Source organism: Nerophis lumbriciformis, linkage group LG06 (assembly GCF_033978685.3).
Source record: "Nerophis lumbriciformis linkage group LG06, RoL_Nlum_v2.1, whole genome shotgun sequence".
Lineage (NCBI taxonomy): Eukaryota > Metazoa > Chordata > Actinopteri > Syngnathiformes > Syngnathidae > Nerophis > Nerophis lumbriciformis.
Window position 1 is genome coordinate 11,888,451 of NC_084553.2, and position 22,855 is coordinate 11,911,305.

Genomic DNA, 22,855 nt, shown 5'->3' on the forward strand with positions numbered 1-22,855 from the left:
CCAAGCTTGTATAATCTACTGCCTTGTTCAATTGTAAAAAATATTCTGTGCCTAAAATTCACATTTCTATCACAATTATCATACTGTAAACATGGTAAGCTAACTTCATTACAATTAATAGTCCTGTCAATAGCATGGAATTACAATTCAAATGTAGTTTTTTTGTAAGCCTTTCAAAATAATTCAAAATATGAAAAATTAATGCAAATTAATTTAAGCCATCAGACACTTGAAAAGTGGCACATCACATCTCTAATGTAATCATTTTAACTTTTCAACAGAAATAGCACTGCAAAAATATTAAGGACATACTTCTGTATTTTGGTAGTTATGTTGTCAACATTTAACAAGATTTCTTCAACTTGGACTTGAAAGCATAAATAGTATAAACACTTTTAACAGTATAACAGTACTAAACAATTCCAATAGATAACATTGGTGTCATTACCTTTTTGTGGCTAAAATCCGAAAAACGTTGAAAGTTTTCCACTTGTATCGCTAGCAACGGCATTAGACTTGTGTTTTTTTGTCCCAACGTGGTCTTTCACATCGCTAATTCCTCCGTGTCCGATCGAAAAATCTTGTCTGCACAAGGTGCAATTCGCGTAGTTTTCACCCTTTTTGGAACGGATAATTATTCCCGGATAGGCTTTTGAATATTCTTCACGGAATGACTGCAGTTTTCTTTTCGGTTTAAGACTCGTTTGCGATTTTTCTCCGGCTGATTCCATGATCGTTCGCTCGTTTGGAAACAATGGCAACTGGTGCCTCGTGCTTGGCAGCGGTGCTATAAATAGCCTCGCGCATGGCATTCGGAATGGCTCGATAGGAAGTTACGGGAAGCAGTGTCGATTGTCATTGTTGTTACGCGATTTCGTGAATAAAACTTAAAAAAAAAAATGTTTTTTTAATTAATGAAAACCCGTATTTTTTATCACTGCAACCGTAACCCGGAATAGGTTGATGAAAACCGTACTAATTACGGGAAAACCGGAGTAGTTGGCAGGTATGCATGACTATTTCACATAGTTACAGTTGGCCTCCACTTACCAGCCATGACAGGTAGGGGGCGTGCGGCTGAATGTTGTGCATGTCGTCCGCGGCGATGCCCGCAAACGTCTTCATGGGAGCGCCGCCCAACTCCCGCAGCGCCATGGCAAACGGCACCATCCACCGGACGCACTCCTCGACCTCCGCCCTCTTCAGGGCTACGCACAAAACAGAGAGACGTTGCGGCGAGGTTAGCGTGCGAGCTGAACAGCGTGTCGCCGGGGAGCGGGACTTACCCGACACGTTCTCCACCAGCTCCAGGGACGAGAAGTGAAACAAGGCGGATGCGGCGAGGACGCCGTTGGAGAACTCCAGGCAGCGCGTGTCCAGCAGGCAGACGTCCAACAGCTGCAAAGACAAGAGGACCAATGTTTTTTTGTTTTTTTTTAAATAAATCAAAAATGTTTGTAGGTAAAAGAAAGATCATCATCATACTTCAACATCTCTAAATAGAGATGTCCAATAATATCGGACTGCCGATATTATCGGCCGATAAATACTTTAAAATGTAATATCGTAAATTATTGGTATCGGTTTCAAAAAGTTTTATAAACGCCGCTGTACAGAGTGGGACACGGACTAGGGATGTCCCAATCCAGGTTTTTGCACTTTCGATCCGATACCGATATTATTTTTGCATTTCCGATTCGATACCGATACTGACCGATACCGATACTGGCCTATCCGAGCATGTATTAAAGTTTAAAGTTATTTAGCCTACTGAGTTGTCAGAATCATGTTGAAAAGGGTTTTAGTACTCTTGATAACAACTAGCCAGCTGAATTAGGGGAGTTTGAATAATACACAATGGTTGGTAACAAGAAACTGACCTGTTTATTCAAGGATAAACACAAAATAGACAAAATTATACATGACAAACAGAAATGGCATCATTGAACTAGGGCTGGGCGATATGGCCTTTTTTTAATATTGCGATATTTTAAGGCCATATTGCGATACACAATATATATCTCGATATTTTGCCTTAGCCTTGAATAAACACTTGATGCATATAATCACAGCAGTATGATGATTCTATGTGTTTTGATTGATTGATTGAGACTTTTATTAGTAGGTTGCACAGTGAAGTACATATTCCGTACAATTGACCACTAAATGGTAACACCCCAATAAGTTTTTCCACTTGTTTAAGTCGGGGTCCACTTAAATTGATTCATGATACAGATATATACTATCAGATATATACTATCATCATAATACAGTCATCACACAAGATAATCACATTGAATTATTTACATTATTTATAATCCAGGGTGTGGAGGGGGGCGCCGGATGCAAGTGTCAAAAAGACAGCCAAAAGAGTTTGATGTGAGAATAAATCTAAAGTTAAAATATAGGGTAGAAATGCACCCATTTGCAGGAAATGTAGTCTTGATTTTCAAAATTTTCTTTCAAGGCTTGCATGTCTACATTAAAACATTCTTCTTCATACTGCATTAATATATGCTACTTTTAAACTTTCATGCAGAGAAGGAAATCACAACTAAAAAAATCACTAATTTTTTCATACGGTGTTGATGTGGAAATTTTTGCCTCAGCAGATAAGCGTCTCGACAGACGTCACAATATTTGAACAATGATGACGAAAACTGTGTCCGTGTGTCGAAAATTGTTATGCGCTTATTTTTTTTATGTGATTTTGTGTGTGGCATATAATTGCTATGCGCAGTGGACGCTTGAGCAGTTTGCAATTGCACAAGCGCGCACCTTAGAGAGAACGTTGGTCACACAGCTGCGCTAGCATCACAGCTAACGTTAGCCATGCTGCTACCTCCCTGCTCGGGGAGGACGTATACGTATGTGACGTATGACGTGACAGTATGTGACGTGTGTAAGAAGGTGCGCTCGCTGTCTGTGAGAGGGAGACACAGAAAAGAGTGAGAAGAGCCTGTCGTGTAATGCCAGCAGCTAAAAGCAACTGCGTGAGAATCTACAGACGTGTGGATGTGTTGAAGGTGTGCTGGAAAATGCGGAACGGAAATCAGGGAGCAGCAGAAAAGTGGAATGTATTATTTAAATAGGTGCTTTGGAAAACACGGACCGGAGTTGTTTTTTTTAAAACTGGATCTGGATTAGCATTTTCCCATGCCTTGCCGATATGCAATTTTTGGCAAATATCGGCAGCCGATCCGATCCAAATATCGGATCGGGACATCCCTAACACGGACGTAGGGAGAAGTACAGAGCGCCAATAAACCTTAAAAGGCACTGCCTTTACGTGCCGGCCCAATCACATAATGTCTACGACTTTTCACACACACAAGTGAATGCAATGCATACTTGGTCAACAGCCATACAGGTCACACTGAGGGTGGCCGTATAAACAACTTTAACACTGTTACAAATATGCGCCACACTGTGAACCCACACCAAACAAGAATGACAAACACATTTCGGGAGAACATCCGCACTGTAACACAACAGAACAAATACCCAGAACCCCTTGCAGCACGAACTCTTCCGGGACGCTATAATATACACCCCCCCGCCACCCCCTACCCCTAAACCCCCCACCCCCAACCCCGCCCACCTCAACCTCCTCATGCTCTTTCAGGGAGAGCATGTCCCAAATTCCAAGCTGCTGTTTTGAGGCATGTTCAAAAAAATAATGCACTTTGTGACTTCAATAATAAATATGGCAGTGCCATGTTGGCATTTTTTTTTTCCATAACTTGAGTTGATTTATTTTGGAAAACCTTGTTACATTGTTTAATGCATCCAGCGGGGCATCACAACAAAATTAGGCATAATAATGTGTTAATTCCACGACTGTATATATCGGAATCGGTAAGTAAGAGTTGGACAATATCGGAATATCGTATATCGGCAAAAAAGCCATTATCGGACATCTCTATCTCTAACATGTAAATGCCTCTTTGCTAAGTCAGCATTGCAAATGAAAATATGTTCTTAATGGGCTTACCCTGGATCAATAGGGGTCTCAGTCATCAGAAGAAGTCATTTATAAATGTTTTTGAACCCTCAAAAGCTCTAAATCAACTTCAGATCTGTCCATTTAAAGTTTTATTTTTTTATGTTTAATGCCCTTTTTGGTAAAGAAAACTTTTTTTTTATGGCAAACACAAAATATGCAATATTTTCCCCCTAGAAAATGTCAATGTGTAATATTTGAAGGCTTAAATGGGTCAATAATTCATAATATTGACTATTACTTTTTTAGCAATGAAAAAATAAAATAAAATAAATCTTGGGCATCTAAGAGTAAAAAATTGTAAGAAAAAATAAGTCATTTTTATTTTTTTACTTTCAATGCTTAAATCTATAGATCAACTTCAGATCTGTCACATATACGTTTTTATTATTTTTTATAGGTTTTTTGTAATGCCCTTTTTGTAATATACAACCTCTTTTTTTTTTAAAGGCAAAAACACAAAATAAGCAATATGTTCCCCAAAAAACATTATAAAATGTAATATTTAATGTAGAACTATAGAGCCTTCAATAGGTCAATAATTCAAAACATTGATTTTCCGTCACTGTTCATTTTTGAGCCATGACAGTTTTAAAGAAAGAAAAAAAAGCCTGCATGGTAGTTTTGTGTTATTAGAGTCAACATTTCCACTTTTTTCTTCTTACATTTCACCCGTTTGCTCTGTTATTCCATTGTTGGTAATAATATTTTTAGAATGTGGCGCGGGTCTTTAAAAAATTAGCTGCGCAAATGGCCCCCGGGCCACACTTTGGGCAGCCCCGGATTAGACCGTTGACATACACAATTCTTTAAAACAAACCTTTTTTTAAAAAAGCATATAGCCAACTTTAACGGGGGTTTTTACAGTCTTGTTTTAATGCTTTTCTGATGTTTTTACTCTAGCAATTTGAGCCTTTTTATTCCAATGTAAAGTGCAATACAAATAAAAATTATTATTACTATTATTATTATTATTAATAATTATTATTACTAATAATAATAAGTATCATTAATAATAATTACTATTATTAATAATAAGTATTATTATTATTATAAATAATAATATAATAATGATTATGATTAATAATAATAATGGTTATTAATAATAATAATAATAATGATTATTATTAATAATAATAATTATTAGCAGTAATAATTAGTGTTATTATTATTACTAATAATAATATAAATATTATTAATACATTATTATTATTATATTATTAATAATATAATAATCATTCTTGTTATTATTATTATTAATAAAAATAATACAATAATAATGATTATTATTATTAATAATAATAATAATAATAATAATAATAAAATAATGCCATCCATCCATTCATTTTCTACCGCTTAATCCCTTCGGGGTCGCTAATAATATAATAATGATTTTTATTATTATTGTTAATAATAATAATAATAATAATAATATTATTATTATTAATACAATCAAGCGCTGCTCGGAGACAAATTCCATTGCCAAAAATGGCGGCGATTGGACAAAATGTGTGGGGAAGTTGCAGGCATTGGACAAAGTTGCGAGGCCGTGCATAAATAGCGTGCATTGGTGCAACCGGTTTACGATCGTCCCGCCATCGATGCATTTTGACCGCCACAATTTTGTTCGGCGCAACCTGTTGGCCATGACTTACAAACACATTATAATGGGACTAAGAATGTGAATGCAGCGTTTCATTACGACTACGTAGACCCTTTTTTTGTTGCAGTAACTTATTAACTTTGAAGGGATAACCTGTTTGGTGTGGTTTGTGTTCTAATACATACATGCTCAATTTCTTCACTGTTTTAGGGCGGAGTGGTCCAAAGTGCTGACTCTAATAACACAAAGCTGTCATGCAGGCTAGTTTTTAAACTGTCAAAAAATAATTAATCAAAATCAATGTTTTGAATTATTGACCAATATATTGAAGGCTTCAATCACGTCACATTAAATATTTCACTTTGAAATCTTTTTGGGGGAAAATGTTGCATGTTTTGTGTTTGCCGTTAAAAAAACAGTTTTCTATGAAAATAGGGCATAAACAATCATTAAAATGTATAATCGACGAACAGACCTGAAGTTGAAAATAAGAACATTTAAAAAAAACGTATTATTTAATTTTATGAGTGGGGGCCCTTTTGGATCAACAAGAATTTTAGTGGGATTTTTTTTTCTTTTTAAACTGTCATTGTTCAAAAAATAATGAGTTAAAATCAATGTTATGAATTATTGACCTATTGAAGGCTTCAATTACTTCACATCAAATATTTACACTTTGAATTATTTTTTGGGGAAAATATTGCATGTTTTGTGTTTGAGTAAAAAAAAAAAACAGTTTTCTATAAAAACAATTTAAAAAAGGGCATAAAACAATCATAAAAATGTATAATCGACAGACCTGAAGTTGAAAGTAAAAAAATAATGTATGACTTTATTTTATGATTCGGGGCCCCTTTGGATCCTTAATAATTTTAGTATTATTATAATTTTTTTCTAAACTGTCATTGCTCTAAAAAATAATGAGTTAAAATCAATGTTATGAATTATTGACCTATTGAAAGCTTCAATTAATTCACATCAAATATTACACTTTGAATTATTTTGGGGGGAAAATATTGCATGTTTTGTGTTTGCGGGAAAAAAAACAGTTCTCTCTAAAAAAATTTTTTAAAAAGGGCAAAAAACAATCATAAAAATGTATAATCGACAGACCTGAAGTTGAAAGTAAAAAAATAATGTATGACTTCATTTTATGATTCGGGGCCCCTTTGGATCCTTAATAATTTTATTTTTTGGGGAAAATATTGCACGTTTTGTGTTTGAGTAAAAAAAAAAAAAAACAGTTCTCTATAAAAAAATTTTTAAAAAAGGGCATAAAACAATCATAAAAATGTATAATCGACAGACCTAAAGTTGAAAGTAAAAAAATAATGTATGACTTTATTTTATGATTCGGGACCCCTTTGGATCCTTAATAATTTTAGTATTATTATTATAATTTTTTTCTAAACTGTCATTGCTCTAAAAAATAATGAGTTAAAATCAATGTTATGAATTATTGACCTATTGAAGGCTTCAATTACTTCACATCAAATATTACACTTTTAATTATTTTGGGGGGAAAATTTTGCATGTTTTGTGTTTGCGGAAAAAAAAAAGTTATTTCTTAAAAAAAAATTAAAAAAAAAAAAGGGCATAAAACAATCATAAAAATGTATAATCGACAGACCTGAAGTTGAAAGTAAAAAAATAATGTATGACTTCATTTTATGATTCGGGGCCCCTTTGGATCCTTAATAATTTTAGTATTATTATTATAATTTTTTTTCTAAACTGTCATTGCTCTAAAAAATAATGAGTTAAAATCAATGTTATGAATTATTGACCTATTGAAGGCTTCAATTACTTCACATCAAATATTATACTTTGAATTATTTTGGTGGGAAAATATTGCATGTTTTGTGTTTGCGGAAAAAAAACAGTTCTCTCTAAAAAATTTTTTTAAAAAAGGGCAAAAAACAATCATAAAAATGTATAATCGACAGACCTGAAGATGAAAGTAAAAAAATAATGTATGACTTAATTTTATGATTCGGGGCTCCTTTGGATTCTTAATAATTTTAGTAGTATTTTGTTTCTTTTTTTTCCTAAACTGTCATCGCTCTAAAAATAATGAGTTGAAATCAAATTAAATTACTGACCTATTTAAGGCTCCTAATATTCCACAGCAAATATTTTACTTTGAAATGTTTTGGAGTGGAAATATTGCATATTTTGTGTTTTTTGCCATGAAAAGGCATATAACAAACAAAAAAAATATCAAAACTTTCTATCAACAGATAAATCTTTAGATCCACTTCAGATCTAAGCGCTGGAAAAATAAATAAATAAATAAAACAATTATTTTTAACATTTTTATGACAGACACTTCCGGGTTCCCGAGACCAAACTTGAGGGGAGACCTAAAGGTTAAACATTTTTTATATATTGTATTTTTTTTATTTTTTATGAAAAATATCAAAATGGCCCCTGCATGCTTTGATTTTTCAGTGTGGCCCCTTGGTGGAAAAGTTTGGACACCCTTGCTTTAGGGCATTTTTGGGTCTAATTTGTCACTTTTAGACGTTTACAAAAAAGAACGTGTTGCTGCGAGTCCTGCTGTGTTTTTGGCGTCACATGACCACTTTAGCGTGTGATTGGCTGACCTCGGCGATGTGCGCGAAGGTGGCCTGAGGGTATTTGGGGATGAGCAGCTCGTCCGATTCCTTCAGGTAGGCCACCTGCATGTAGACGTTGAGCCAGGAGACGGGCGTCTGCGGGCTCAGACTCCACTTCAGCTCCTGAAAAACAAACAAAAAAGACTGTAGACCACCCGGTCAGTGCAGACAACATGGCCGCCAAACACGTCTCCTACCTTCATAATGATGACCTCCATGCCGAGGATCTCGTCTTCGGTGCAGGCTTCGTCGGTCACGTAGGCAAACTGGTGCACTTTGGGCGGGTACATCTCCTGCAGGGGGGACGGGGCAAAGAGGCCCACCGTGAATGCGCGGCATCTAAAAACGGCGTGCCGAATGTTTTGGCGAGGAGGCCGCGCTCACCTCCACTTTGGCGGCGATGAAGAGGCAGCTGATGCCGATGAGCTGCAGGGTGGACTTGAAGACGTTCCTCTGCGTGGCCATGAAGCGGTCGAAGTAGTCCTGCGCCATGTGGTACGTCTCACGGTGGAGCTTGTACACATCGCTCACCTGCGGGCCAGGAAGACACGTAACTTGGTCAAAGAGGGATGTGTCTTGCATTAATTACATAATGAAATACAAGCGGTCAGAAAAGTATTTGGCAAGTGAGAGCGGAGATCCGCCACCACAAGCGCAGGGAGTGTGCATTACCACAGAGTGCAGAAGCCAACATTTATCACTTCCATCAGCGCTAAGAAAACTCAGCTAAGAGACACTCTTCAGTTGTTAGGCAACACTTTAAACATCGCTGCTTTACCAGGAAAGCAACATGTGGCCTGAAGGGACATTTACTGAATGCAACTTTTTTATTTATTTATTTATTTATTTATTTATTTATTTATTTTTTTAAATTGCACATTGTAGAAATAACATTGAAAAACATAATTAAAAAAACAGAAAAATAGAGCAAACTGGCATAAGATGTAAAAAAAGGCTGAAATGTGGTAGTAATAAGTAGAGACGTCCGATAATGGCTTTTTTGCCGATATCCGATATTGTCCAACTCTTAATTACCGATATCAACCGATATCGATATATACAGTCGTGTAATTAACACATTATTATGCCTAATTTTGTTGTGATGCACCCGCTGGATGCATTAAACAATGTAACAAGGCTTTCCAAAATAAATCAACTCAAGTTATGGAAAAAAAATGCCAACATGGCACTGCCATATTTATTATTGAAGTCTCAAAGTGCATTATTTTTTTTAACATGCCTCAAAACAGCAGCTTGGAATTTGGGACATGCTCTCCCTGAGAGAGCATGAGGAGGTTGAGGTGGGCGGAGATGGGGGGGGGGCGGGGTGTGTATATTGTAGCGTCTTGGAAGTGTTAGTGCTGCAAGGGGTTCTGGGTATTTGTTCTGTTGTGTTTATGTTGTGTTACGGTGCGGATGTTCTCCCGAAACGTGTTTGTCATTCTTGTTTGGTGTGGGTTCACAGCGTGGCGCATATTTGCAACAGTGTTAAAGTTGTTTATACGGCCACAGTGTGACCTGTATGGCTGTTGACCAAGTATGCTTGCATTCACTTGTGTGTGTGAAAAGCCGTAGATATTGTGTGACTGGGCCGGCACGCAAAGGCAGTGCCTTTAAGGTTTATTGGCACTCTGTACTTCCCCCTACGTCCGTGTACACAGCGGCGTTTTAAAAAGTCATAAATTTTACTTTTTGAAACCGATAGATAATTTTGAAACATATACCGATATTTTCCTATATTACATTTTAAAGCATTTATCGGCCGATAATATCGGCAGTCCGATATTATCGGACATCTCTACTAATAAACAGTGATCAGTTATTCATCCTTCCGTGTTACCATGTAAAGGAGACACTATGTGTCCCTTTTCTTAAGCCTGTACAGCACTTTGCAAAGTGAAGTGAAGTGAATTACATTTATATAGCGCTTTTTCTCTAGTGACTCAAAGCGCTTCACATAGTGAAACCCAATTCCTAAGTTACATTTAAAGCAGTGTGGGTGCCACTGGGAGCAGGTGGGTAAAGTGTCTTGCCCAAGGACACAACGGCAGTGACTAGGATGGCGGAAGCGGGGATCAAACCTGGAACCCTCAAGTTGCTGGCACGGCCACTCTACCAACCGAGCTATACCGCCCCACTTTGGCCAACTGGGGTTGTTTTTAAATGTGCTATGTAAATAAATAAAATCAACTATACTGCCAGTATTGTGCTTATTACAGACCTGCTGCTTGACTGCAACATTCATCTTAGTTGTAGTTTTCATTACTAAATATGGAGGTGTTGAAATTGACATGTAAAATCGCTAATGCTAATAGTAGCCTGTCTATGGCAAATCCAATGTAAATTAGCATCAAGCATTTTGGATAAGTGGAGCCTTATTTTACATCTGAGCGTTTTCTACCAGGCACTTTATATACTTCTGCACTTTATATGAAGCTGCTAAAATACTGTGACTTGACCGCCCACTGATTTGTAACTCTATTTGTAACTCATACCCTCTATGTATTGTACTTGTATTTTAAATTGCCTATCATTATGTAATTTCAATATTGTTGTGTATTTTCACTCCTGTGTCATTTTAATTGTGAATGTTAGTAGAGATGTCCGATAATATCGGGCTACCGATATCGGCCAATAAATGCTTTAAAATGTAATATCGGAAATTATCGGTATCCGTTTCAAAGTTATCGTAAGTAAAATGTATGACTTTTTAAAACGTCGCTGTGTACACGGACGTAGGGAGAAGTACAGAGCGCCAATAAACCTTAAAGGCACTGTCTTTGCGTGCCGGCCCAGTCACATAATATTTACGGCTTTTCACACACACAAGTGAATGCACAGCATACTTGGTCAACAGCCATACAGGTCACACTGAGGGTGGCCGTATAAACAACTTTAACACTGTTACAAATATACAAATATGTGCCACACTGTGAACCCACACCAAACAAGAATGACAAACACATTTCGGGAGAACATCCGCACCGTAACACAACAGAACAAATACCCAGAACCCCTTGCAGCACTAACTCTTCCGGGACGCTACAATATACTATACACCCCCCGCTACCCCCTCCCCCCACCTCAACCTCCTCATGCTCTCTTAAGGAGAGCATGTCCCAAATTCCAAGCTGCTGTTTTGAGGCATGTTAAAAAAAAATAATGCACTTTGTGACTTCAATAATAAATATGGCAGTGCCATGTTTGCATTTTTTTTCCATAACTTGAGTTGATTTATTTTGGAAAACCTTGTTGCATTGTTTAATGCATCCAGCGGGGCATCACAACAAAATTAGGCATAATAATGTGTTAATTCCACGACTGTATATATCGGTATCGGTAATTAAGAGTTGGACAATATCGGAATATCGGCAAAAAAGCCATTATCGGACGTCTCTAGATGTTAGATGCGCCATAAAAGGACTACAGATGGAAATAAGCATGGTGCAGCCATCTTCTTAATGCAACTGCACATTGTCCTTCAAATAAACAAATACAAAGAAGCATACTGGCTTTGTTGGTATTGAAAATTACAACATAACTCAGAAGGAATTTGGCTGAGTCCGCTTGACTGATTGTTTACGTGTTTAATAATAATAATAATAATAATAATAATAATAACTGGGATTTATATAGCACTTTTCTAGGTACCCAAAGTCGCTTTACATGTAGAACCCATCATTCACACCTAGTGATGGTAAGCTACTTTCATAGCCACAGCTGCCCTGGAGTAGACTGACGGAAGCGTGGCTGCAATTTGCACCAACGGCCCCTCCGACCACCACCTATCATTCATCATTCAATTCACCCGTGTGAGTGGCACCGGGGGCAAAGGGTGAAGTGTCCCGCCCAAGGACACAACGGCAGCGATTTTTGGATGGTAAGAGGCGGGGAGCGAACCTGCAACCCTCAGGTTTCTGGCACGGTTGCTCTACCCACTACGCCATGCCGCCCCAAGTTAGTCTGTAAACGTAACGTCCCGTGCAACAAAATAGGGCACCGTTTGATTTGATGTGAATCGATACCCGCTAGTACCGACTGAATTCGGTCGGTGCCTAAAAAAGTACCGAATTCAGTGCCCATTACTACTTGGGAGACACCAGCGCCGAGTCTTCCATGCACACAGTCTACTGACCTCCATGAGCCAGTCCAGAAGAATGGCCCTCATTTTGGGCTGAAGGTGAGGATGTTTCTCCATCATGTTGACGTCCCGCACGTACGTTTTGTCCTTGGCCAACATGTTGGTCCACACCACGTCTTTGCTGGCCCAGCTGAGCGACGACACAAGGACACAAGGTAAGAAGAGGTGCGCGCCAACGCCAGACGTTTGTCCCGATGACTCACCACAGCGCGGGGAGCGGAGCGCAGTGCACGGGCGTAGCCAAGACGTTGCTGGAGTTGTAGTGCGGGAAGCCGACGTTGATCAAGGTGATCCGCTGCTCGGCCTTCCGCTCCAGCGAGGAAGCAGAGCGCTGTGGACTCGCGTAGACGCCCCCGGAACTCCAGGCAGCCTTTATGAGGACCACATGGGGAGAAGTGAACATGACAGGAAAGGAACAAAGAACATGGCTGTGTTCCGAATTGTGCACTTCGATAAACATACAATGACTTTGTTCATACGTGTCATTCAGGGAATATCGAAGCCCTAACCTAAGCAGAATTGTGTTTTATAATCTTTGTTTATACTCTTTATTAATTAACCTGAACTTGATGCATGTTTTGAACTATTATGAATTCATGTGAAATAAATTATTTTTTTACTACAGTAACAAATAAAACATTTTTTTAAACAAATTTACATTGTCTAGGATTCGAACTAGAGATGTCCGATAATGGCTTTTTTGCCGATATCCGATATTCCGATATTGTCCAACTCTTAATTACCGATACCGATATCAACCGATACCGATATATACAGTCATTGAATTAACACATTATTATGCCTAATTTTGTTGTGATGCCCTGCTGGATGCATTAAACAATGTAACAAGGTTTTCCAAAATAAATCAACTCAAGTTATGGAAAAAAATGCCAACATGGCACTGCCATATTTATTATTGAAGTCACAAAGTGCATTATTTTTTTTAACATGCCTCAAAACAGCAGCTTGGAATTTGGGACATGCTCTCCCTGAGAGAGCATGAGGAGGTTGAGGTGGGCGGGGTTGGGGGGGGGGGGGGGGGGGGGGGGTAGCGGGAGTGTATATTGTAGCGTCCCGGAAGAGTTAGTGCTGCTAGGGGTTCTGGGTATTTGTTCTGTTGTGTTTATGTTGTGTTACGGTGCGGATGTTCTCCCGAAATGTGTCTGTCATTCTTGTTTGGTGTGGGTTCACAGTGTGGCACATATTTGTAACAGTGTTAAAGTTGTTTACACGGCCACCCTCAGTGTGACCTGTATGGCTGTTGATCAAGTATGACTTGCATTCACTTGTGAGTGTGAAAAGCCGTAGATGTTATGTGACTGGGCCGGCACGCAAAGGCAGTGCCTTTAAGGTTAATTGGCGCTCTGTCCTCTCTACTTCCGTGTACACAGCGGCGTTTTAAAAAGTCATAAATTTTACTTTTTGAAACCGATACAGATAATTTTGAAACCGATACTGATGATTTCCGATATTACATTTTAAAGCATTTATCGGCCGATAACATCGGCAGTCCGATATTATCGGACATCCCTAATTCCAACAAAGTACTTTTGGATTGTCCGGGGGAAATTTGCCATTACTTAACAGTGACGGAGCAGGAATAGGCTAGGAATCCGTCTGAATCCAGTAACATTTCATATGTTATGTCATTAATTGGCATTTTACATGCGCTTATTCACGCAAAGCGCATGATTTGCATACAGGGAGGAGTGTCCCTGGTGTAGGCCATTACTATTGTTGCACAATTAATATTTAATTGCAACCACTCTTCTTCCCCAAGATGGCAATGATTGAGGATGGTTTGAGTTCGTCCCAGCTAACTGGTCATTCAGGGCGAGTTGGGTGCAACATTTTGGCGTTAAAGCAGATCCCCGAATATTTGTTGTGATTCAGGATTCACACCTTGGATCATGGGCAGATTTTTTGGTTTGCCAAAAAACAAAAAAACTGTGCTTTTCCCCCCCAAGAAAACGCTTCTCTAGGGCTACAACTAACGACTCTATTGGTAGTTGACTAGTCATCGATTATCTTAACGATTGTTCGACTAATCGGATTATAAAGCAAACAAATAAAGTGGCTCTAGTTTAGCCATCTGCTTAGGATATTTTGGACATGTGCCAACTAACAAGATGACAGATTCATTCATCCATCCATCCATTTTCTTCCGCTTATCCGAGGTCGGGTCGCGGGGGCAGCAGCCTAACCAGACTTCCCTCTCCCCAGCCACTTTGTCCAGATCCTCCCGGGGGAACCCGAGGCGTTCCCAGGCCAGCCGGGAGACATAGTCTTCCCAACGTGTTCTGGGTCTTTCCCGTGGCCTCCTGCCGGTCGGACGTGCCCTAAACACCTCCCTAGGGAGGCGTTCGGGTGGCATCCTGAGCAGATACCCGAACCACCTCATCTGACTCCTCTCAATGTGAAGGAGCAGCGGCTTTACTCTGAGCTCCTCCCGGATGACAGAGCTTCTCACCCTATCTCTAAGGGAAAGACCCATCACCCGGCGGAGGAAACTCATTTGTACCCGTGATCTTGTCCTTTCGGTCATAGCCCAAAGCTCATGACCATAGGTGAGGATGGGAAAGTAGATCGACCGGTAAATTGAGAGCTTTGTCTTCCGGCTCAGCTCCTTCTTCACCACAACGGATCGATACAGCGTCCGCATTACTGAAGACGCCGCACCGATCCGCCTGTCGATCTCACGATCCACTCTTCCCTCACTCGTGAACAAGACTCCGAGGTACTTGAACTCCTCCACTTGGGGCAGGGTCTCCTCCGCAACCCGGAGATGGCACTCCACCCTTTTCCGGGCGAGAACCATGGCCTCGGACTTGAAGTGCGTGCGGTAAAAAAAAAAAAAAAAAAGAGTAAAACATTAATACAGTGGTTATTTTTCCGTTTTTTTTGTTGAACCTCCATGCTTTTTGAGGTTAAGGTTACATTAGGAACACGTAAAAAGATCAAAAGAGAATTCAATGTTATGGAGCAGGGAGGGGGGGCAACTTTTGATGCAACTTTTTGAAAAAGTTGCCACAAATTCAGGCATTTTAAACAGCAACGATCACAAAGAAAGCCTGTGAAAGCCTCAAGGGACGGAAAATGATATTAGAGCTGGAACTAATTGAGGTTTTATTCAGGCATGTAAGCACCCTTTGAGAGAAAAAAAAAAAAAACGGACAAAGAGAAAAATTTCTATCGGCACAAAGAGCTGCCACGCAAGCCCATCCATCCATTTTCTACCGCTTATTCCCTTCGGGGTCGCTGGAGCCTATCTCAGCTACATTCGGGTGGAAGGCGGGGTACACCCTGGACAAGTCGCCACCTCATCGCAGAGCCAACACAGATAGACAGACAACATTCACACCCAAGCCATGAGAGGAATTTAAAAAAAAATCAAGAGTACATTTCATATCACTTTGGGGTCTGGTGAAAATAGTAAAAATTAGTATACTGCCAGCAGTTAATTATATACTGAAAATGAAGCCTGTCCTAATTAATAAAAGTTGGATTAAGAAAATACATACAATGATATCACATTTTATATGGTGTGGAAAAAAGGCCAGATGCTCATACTTAACATTGTCTTGTACACAAGTCTTACATTATTATATCCGAACAAGCAAGCCACTTATTCCATTCTTCTGCAGATAAGGACTGGATCAACATAGAAACAAATATTTTAATGAATTTGGACTTTGATGTGGGGAGTTTATATTATTTTTTAAAATATCTAATGAATTGAGGCAGAGCCCAATAGAAGCCACCTTTAAAGGCCTACTGAAACCCACTACTACCGACCACGCAGTCTGATAGTTTATATATCAATGATGAAATCTTAACATTGCAACACATGCCAATACGGCCGGGTTAGCTTACTAAAGTGCAATTTTAAATTTTGCGCAAAATATCCCGCTGAAAACGTCTCGGTATGATGACGCCTGCGCGTGACGTCACGGATTGTAGAGGACATTTTGGGACAGCATGGTGGCCAGCTATTAAGTCGTCTGTTTTCCATCCATCCATCCATCCATTTTAGACAGCAAAGAAGAAAGCTGTAGGTGGGAAGCGGTGTATTGCGGCAGGTGTTGTGCCGGATAACGCACCCCCGCCGTAGAATGCACCCACTGACTGTTGTGCCGGAAAACACAGCCGGTGTTTCATTGTTTACATTCCCGAAAGATGACAGTCAAGCTTTACCATTGGCCTGTGGAGAACTGGGACAACAGAGACTCTTACCAGGAGGACTTTGAGTTGGATACGCAGACGCGGTACCGTGAGTACGCATGCAGCTGCGGCTTCCAAACATTTGATCGCTTGCCCGTACGTGCGTGCCGCTATGTGCATGTCACGTATGTAACTTTGGGGAAATATATGTGCTTCATGAACTTTGGGGAGGTGAACGGTACCAACAATTGTAATCATCCAAATATGATTAGCAACGGAAAGCAAATGCAGGCGACAATTAAACTAGCTAGATGACGCTAACTATGCTAACTAGCGAGCTTGTTTCGGCACCCTGTCTTCTCCCTGTCCTGCAACTCAGTGCGGCGTTTAGGCAAGAGGAACAGCAAGTACCTCAGGCTGAGGCAAGCTGTCAACAAATAGTTAAGTCCTATTTTTTTTAATTAATCAATCCAACAAAATAATACACAATACCATCATAATAATACAATTCCAAAATCAAACCCGGCCCAACAACATTCAGAATAGCAATCAACAGAGCAATTGAGGACGCACAAACGATGACACAAAACAATCCAAAAGTAGTCAAACAAAAATGAATAATACTAACAGTATCAATATTAATAAGAATTCCAACATAGCAGTGATTAGAAATCCCTCATTGACATTATCATCACAACCATTTATAGCTATATTTACAGCTATTTTTTTGATATTGTAGTGAGTTTACATAATTCACCCACGGAACTTTTGGTATTGTTACGAGTTCCTGTTGGACGGGTTTTCACTGGGACACATTTCCGGTGTAGTGCGTTGCGCAGGGAAGCCACGGATGTTTAGTAATCGCTCGATTACAAATAAGAAAACCAAGTTAGCTCCATCTTTTCCTTCTTCGACTCCCATCCTTACACGCTACAATATTTCATTTAAAAAACACTGAATTGACATATTGACGCGGAAATTAATGTTTACAAAAACGCAGATTTCTGCTGACATTTCACATGCCTGTTCATTGCAAATGTTGATCTGGGATTAGAGAACTTTAAAGGGGAGCTATTATGTAAAACAAAATTTTCTTTCTTCGTTTTTTGTGTACCGTATTTTTCGGACTATAAGTCGCAGTTTTTTTTCATAGTTTGGCCGGGGGTGCGACTTATACTCAAGAGCGACTTGTGTGAAATTATTAACACATTACTGTAAAATATCAAATAATATTTATCTCATTCACGTAAGAGACTAGACGTATAAGATTTCATGGGATTTAGCGATTAGGAGTGACAGATTGTTTGGTAAACGTATAGCATGTTCTATATGTTATAGTTATTTGAATGACTCTTACCATAATATGTTACGTTAACATACCAGGCACCTTCTCAGTTGGTTATTTATGCCTCATAAAACGTACACTTATTCAGCCTGTTGTTCACTATTCTTTATTTATTTTAAATTGCCTTTCAAATGTCTATTCTTGGTGTTGGGTTTTATCAAATAAATGTTCCCAAAAAATGCGACTTATACTCCAGTGAGACTTATATATGTTTTTTTCCTTCTTTATTATGCATTTTCAGCCGGTGCGACTTATACTCCGGAGCGACTTATACTCCGAAAAATACGGTATTTGGATTCGACATAAATCTCGAAAATTTGGAGGCATCGCAGGGATTTTTACAAAACAATCGTGACTTCCTTCTTACATCCTCCAAACAAGCCGTTTGGAATTTGCACAATTTGTGACGTATGTCCCCAAGTATGACATCAGCGGATATCTCCATATATGGTCGAAATGTACCCAAAGTGGTTTGTGCGAGTCCATCATTGAAGTATGCGTTGTAATAATAATAATAATAATAATAATAATAGGAGCTAATTGACTATACAAATCGAATCTATTTCTCTATCCTCTTGTTGTGAGGCCGACTGGCTCGTACATGCCCATGCATCCTCCCCTGTGACTATTTCTAATAAAAAAATGTATCTGTAGTTCGAACTAATATCTGTTAGTAGACTCGCTATGAAAGCGCAAAAAGGCTGTCGAAGTGGAAGCACGTAAATAAGAGTGCCCACAAAACAGCGCATCCCAAAGAGAAGGTCAGAAAGCAGCTTGAAGATGGTCTGGAAAATATGATCCATGCGACATTTTGACCATAGAACCACAATTACATGTTATATAGACCACAAGGAAGTGTTTTAAATGTAGAAAATAAATCATAATATGACCCCTGTAGGATACGCAGGAGGATTTGGAAGGGGAAGAGCGAGGCTTTATTAGGGTATCAAAAACAGGCATTTTCCATTATTCCCATTTTTTCCACTCTTCGCTGATGTTTTTATTTGATATATGTTGACCACATTAACCCTGGCAATGGACCCTGTGTGTATATGTATGTTATACCATTGTTTACAAATTTGGTAAATAAATAACAAAAAAAAAAAAGTACCGGTATATTTTGTTGTTTTCTTTCTGTACCGAAAATGAACCGTACCGTGACCTCTAAACCGAGGTACGCACCGAACTGAAATTTTTGTGTACCGTTACACCCCTACGTACAACCCTAGGTGGAAGTGTGCGATGTGGAAACCAATTTGTAGATTAATTTTACCTCCGAGTCGCGCTGCTTTTTCTTGGTCATCTCCGCCGTCTCCTCGTCCAAGTCTTGTAAATACTGCAGAGGACAAAAAAAAAAGCAATTGTAAGGAAAGGTCTCCTCGCTCATTTTTGTACTCGCGTAAGCTTTGATCTGATCACTGACTATATAGCGGTTAAAGTAAAAGAGCTTGTATGCTCAAAATAAATTGTATGGTTAATCGAAGTGTGTTCATGATTAAAGGCCTATTGAAACCCACTACTACCGACCACGCAGTCTGATAGTTTATATATCAATGATGAAATCTTAACGTTGCAACACATGCCAATACGGCCGGGTTAGTTTACTAAAGTGCAATTTTAAATTTCGCGCGACATATCCTGCTAAAAACGTCTCGGTATGATGACTTCAGCGCGTGACGTCGCGGATTGTAGAGGACATTTTGAGACAGCATGGTGGCCAGCTATTAAGTAGTCTGTTTCATCGCAAAATTCCACAGTATTCTGGACATCTGTGTTGGTGAATCTTTTGCAATTTGTTCAATGAACAATGGAGACAGCAATGAAGAAAGCTGTAGGTGGGAAGCGGTGTATTGCGGCCGACTTCAGCAACACAAACACGGCCGGTGTTTCATTGTTTACATTCCCGAAAGATGACAGTCAATCTTTACCATTGGCCTGTGGAGAACTGGGACAACAGACTCTTACCAGGAGGACTTTGAGTTGGATACGCAGACACGATACCGTGAGTACGCATGCAGCTGCGGCTTCCAAACATTTGATCACTTGCCCGTACGTGCGTGCCGCTATGTGCATGTCACGTACGTAACTTTGGGGACTTTGGGGAAATATATGTGCTGTATGAACTTTGGGGAGGTGAACGGTACTTTGGGCTGTGGGATTGAGTGTGTTGTGCAGGTGTTTGAGTTGTATTGGCGGGTTATATGGACGGGAGGGGGGAGGTGTTTGTTATGCAGGATTAATTTGTGGCATATTAAATATAAGCCTGGTTGTGTTGTGGCTAATAGAGTATATATATGTCTTGTGTTTATTTACTGTTTTAGTCATTCCCAGCTGAATATCAGGTCCCACCCGCCTCTCACAGCATCTTTCCTATTTGAATCTCTCACACTGCCCTCTCACTTTCCTCATCGCTCAAATTAATGGGGAAATCGTCGCTTTCTCGGTCCGAATCGCTCTCACTGCTGGTGGCCATGATTGTAAACAATGTGCGGATGTGAGGAGCTCCACAACCGGTGACGTCACGCTACTCGTCTGCTACTTCCGGTAGAGGCAAGGCTTTTTTATCAGCGACCAAAAGTTGCGAACTTTATCATCGATGTTCTCTACTAAATCCTTTCAGCAAAAATATGGCAATATCGCGAAATGATCAAGTATGACACATAGAATGGACCTGCTATCCCCGTTTAAATAAGAAAATTGCATTTCAGTAGGCCTTTAATGCAAGCATTTTTTGGTGATTATTCACATGAGTTAACTCGTTATTTTGACAGCCCTACTAAAAAAACATGTGTCTGCACATCGTCAGTCATCAGGTCATACGATCCACAAAAGGTTTCATTGATTCAACTGGACTCTTCGGAAAACATCTTTAACAAGAATGCAGTTGCCTCCATTCAACCTTTGCGAATATTATTAAACTCCTTTCACGCCAATAAAAAAGGCAAAATTAAAAATTGGGGAGACCAGCCCTGCAAGGTATCCTTTCTTTACCAGGGAGTTGGCAACCCAAGCTTCACCCGATATTTTTGCGTATATTATAAAACTCCTTTCACACGAATAAAACATGGCAAAAACCATCAGGTGGACCAGCCCTGCAAGGTGTCCCTTTTTCCAGTGAGTTGACAACCCTACCTTCACCGGATATTTTTGCAGACCTCATATAACTCCTTTCAATAGTTGCATCAACCAGCCCTGCAAGGTGTCCCTTTTTCCAGGGAGTTGGCAACCCTACCCTCACCTGATATTTTTGGGAATATTATAAAACTCCATCCATCCATTTTCTACCGCTTGGCCCATTCGGTGTCGCAGGGGGTGCTGGAGCCTATCTCAGCTGCAATCGGGCGGAAGGCGGGGTACACCCTGGACAAGTCACCACCTCATCACAGGGCCAACACAGACAGACACACCAGGGCCAATTTAGTGTTGCCAATCAACCTATCCCCAGGTGCATGTCTTTGGAGGTGGGAGGAAGCCGGAGTACCCGGAGGGAACCCACACAGTCACAGGGAGAACATGCAAACTCCACACAGAAAGATCCCAAGCCCGGGATTGAACCCAGGACTACTCAGGACCTTCGTATTGTGAGGCACATGCACTAACCCCTGTTCAACCGTGCTGCCCTACTATAAAAGTCCTTTCACACAAATAAAAAAATGCAAAAAACTAAATCGGGTGGACCAGCCCTGCAAGGTGTCCCTTTTTCCAGGGAGTTGGCAACCCTACCCTCACCTGTTATTTTTGGGGATATTATAAAACTCCCATCCATCCATCCATCCATCCATCCATCCATTTTCTACCACTTGTCCCTTACAGGGTCACGGGGAGTGCTGGAGCCTATCTCAGCTGCATTCGGGCGGGAGGCGGGGTACACCCTGGACAAGTAGTAAAACTACTTTCACACGAAAGATGTCCGATAATATCGGACTGCCGATAAATGCTTTAAAATGTAATATCAGAAATCCATCCATCCATCCATTTTCTACCGCTTATTCCCTTCGGGGTCACGGGGGGCGCTGGAGCCTATCTCAGTTGCATTCGGGCGGGAGGCGGGGTACACCCTGGACAAGTAGTAAAACTACTTTCACACTAAAGATGTCCGATAATATCGGACTGCCGATAAATGCTTTAAAATGTAATATCGGAAATCCATCCATCCATCCATTTTCTACCGCTTATTCCCTTCGGGGTCACGGGGGGCGCTGGAGCCTATCTCAGTTGCATTCGGGCGGGAGGCGGGGTACACCCTGGACAAGTAGTAAAACTACTTTCACACTAAAGATGTCCAATAATATCGGACTGCCGATAAATGCTTTAAAATGTAATATCGGAAATCCATCCATCCATCCATTTTCTACCGCTTATTCCCTTCGGGGTCACGGGGGGTGCTGGAGTCTATCTCAGCTGCATTCGGGCGGGAGGCGGGGTACACCCTGGACAAGTAGTAAAACTACTTTCACACTAGAGATGTCCGATAATATCGGACTGCCGATATTATCGACCGATAAATGCTTTAAAATGTAATATCGGAAATCCATCCATCCATTCATTTTCTACCGCTTATTCCCTTCGGGGTCACGGGGGGCGCTGGAGCCTATCTCAGCTGCATTCGGGCAGGAGGCGGGGTACACCCTGGACAAGTAGTAAAACTACTTTCAGACTAGAGATGTCCGATAATATCGGACGGCCGATAATATCGGCAGTCCGAGATAAATGCTTTAAAATGTAATATCGGAAATTATCAGTATCAAAAAATTACATTTATGACTTTTTAAAATGCCATTGTGTACACGGACGTAGGGAGAAGTACAGAGCGCCAATAAACCTTAAAGGCACTGCCTTTGCGTGCCGGCCGAGTCACATAATATCTACGGCTTTTCACACACACAAGTGAATACCTGCATACTTGGTCAACAGCCATACAGGTCACACTGAGGGTGGCCGTATAAACAACTTTAACACTGTTACAAATATGCGCCACACTGTG

At 40.1% G+C, this 22,855-nt stretch overlaps 1 protein-coding gene across 2 annotated transcripts in view; it reads right to left on the minus strand.

Moving 5' to 3' along the window:
• Positions 1–22,855, minus strand: part of ccne1 (cyclin E1) — a 29,695-nt gene that overhangs the window by 1,353 nt on the left and 5,487 nt on the right. For both annotated transcript variants that reach the window (XM_061963469.2, XM_061963468.2), the window contains exons 4-11: positions 19,145–19,207; positions 12,569–12,735; positions 12,360–12,495; positions 8,609–8,755; positions 8,422–8,517; positions 8,213–8,347; positions 1,287–1,398; positions 1,051–1,208 (exon numbers count right to left, since the gene is read on the minus strand). In XM_061963469.2, the coding sequence (XP_061819453.2) occupies positions 1,051–1,208; positions 1,287–1,398; positions 8,213–8,347; positions 8,422–8,517; positions 8,609–8,755; positions 12,360–12,495; positions 12,569–12,735; positions 19,145–19,207 (1,014 nt within the window). The remainder of the gene's footprint in view (positions 1–1,050; positions 1,209–1,286; positions 1,399–8,212; positions 8,348–8,421; positions 8,518–8,608; positions 8,756–12,359; positions 12,496–12,568; positions 12,736–19,144; positions 19,208–22,855) is intronic.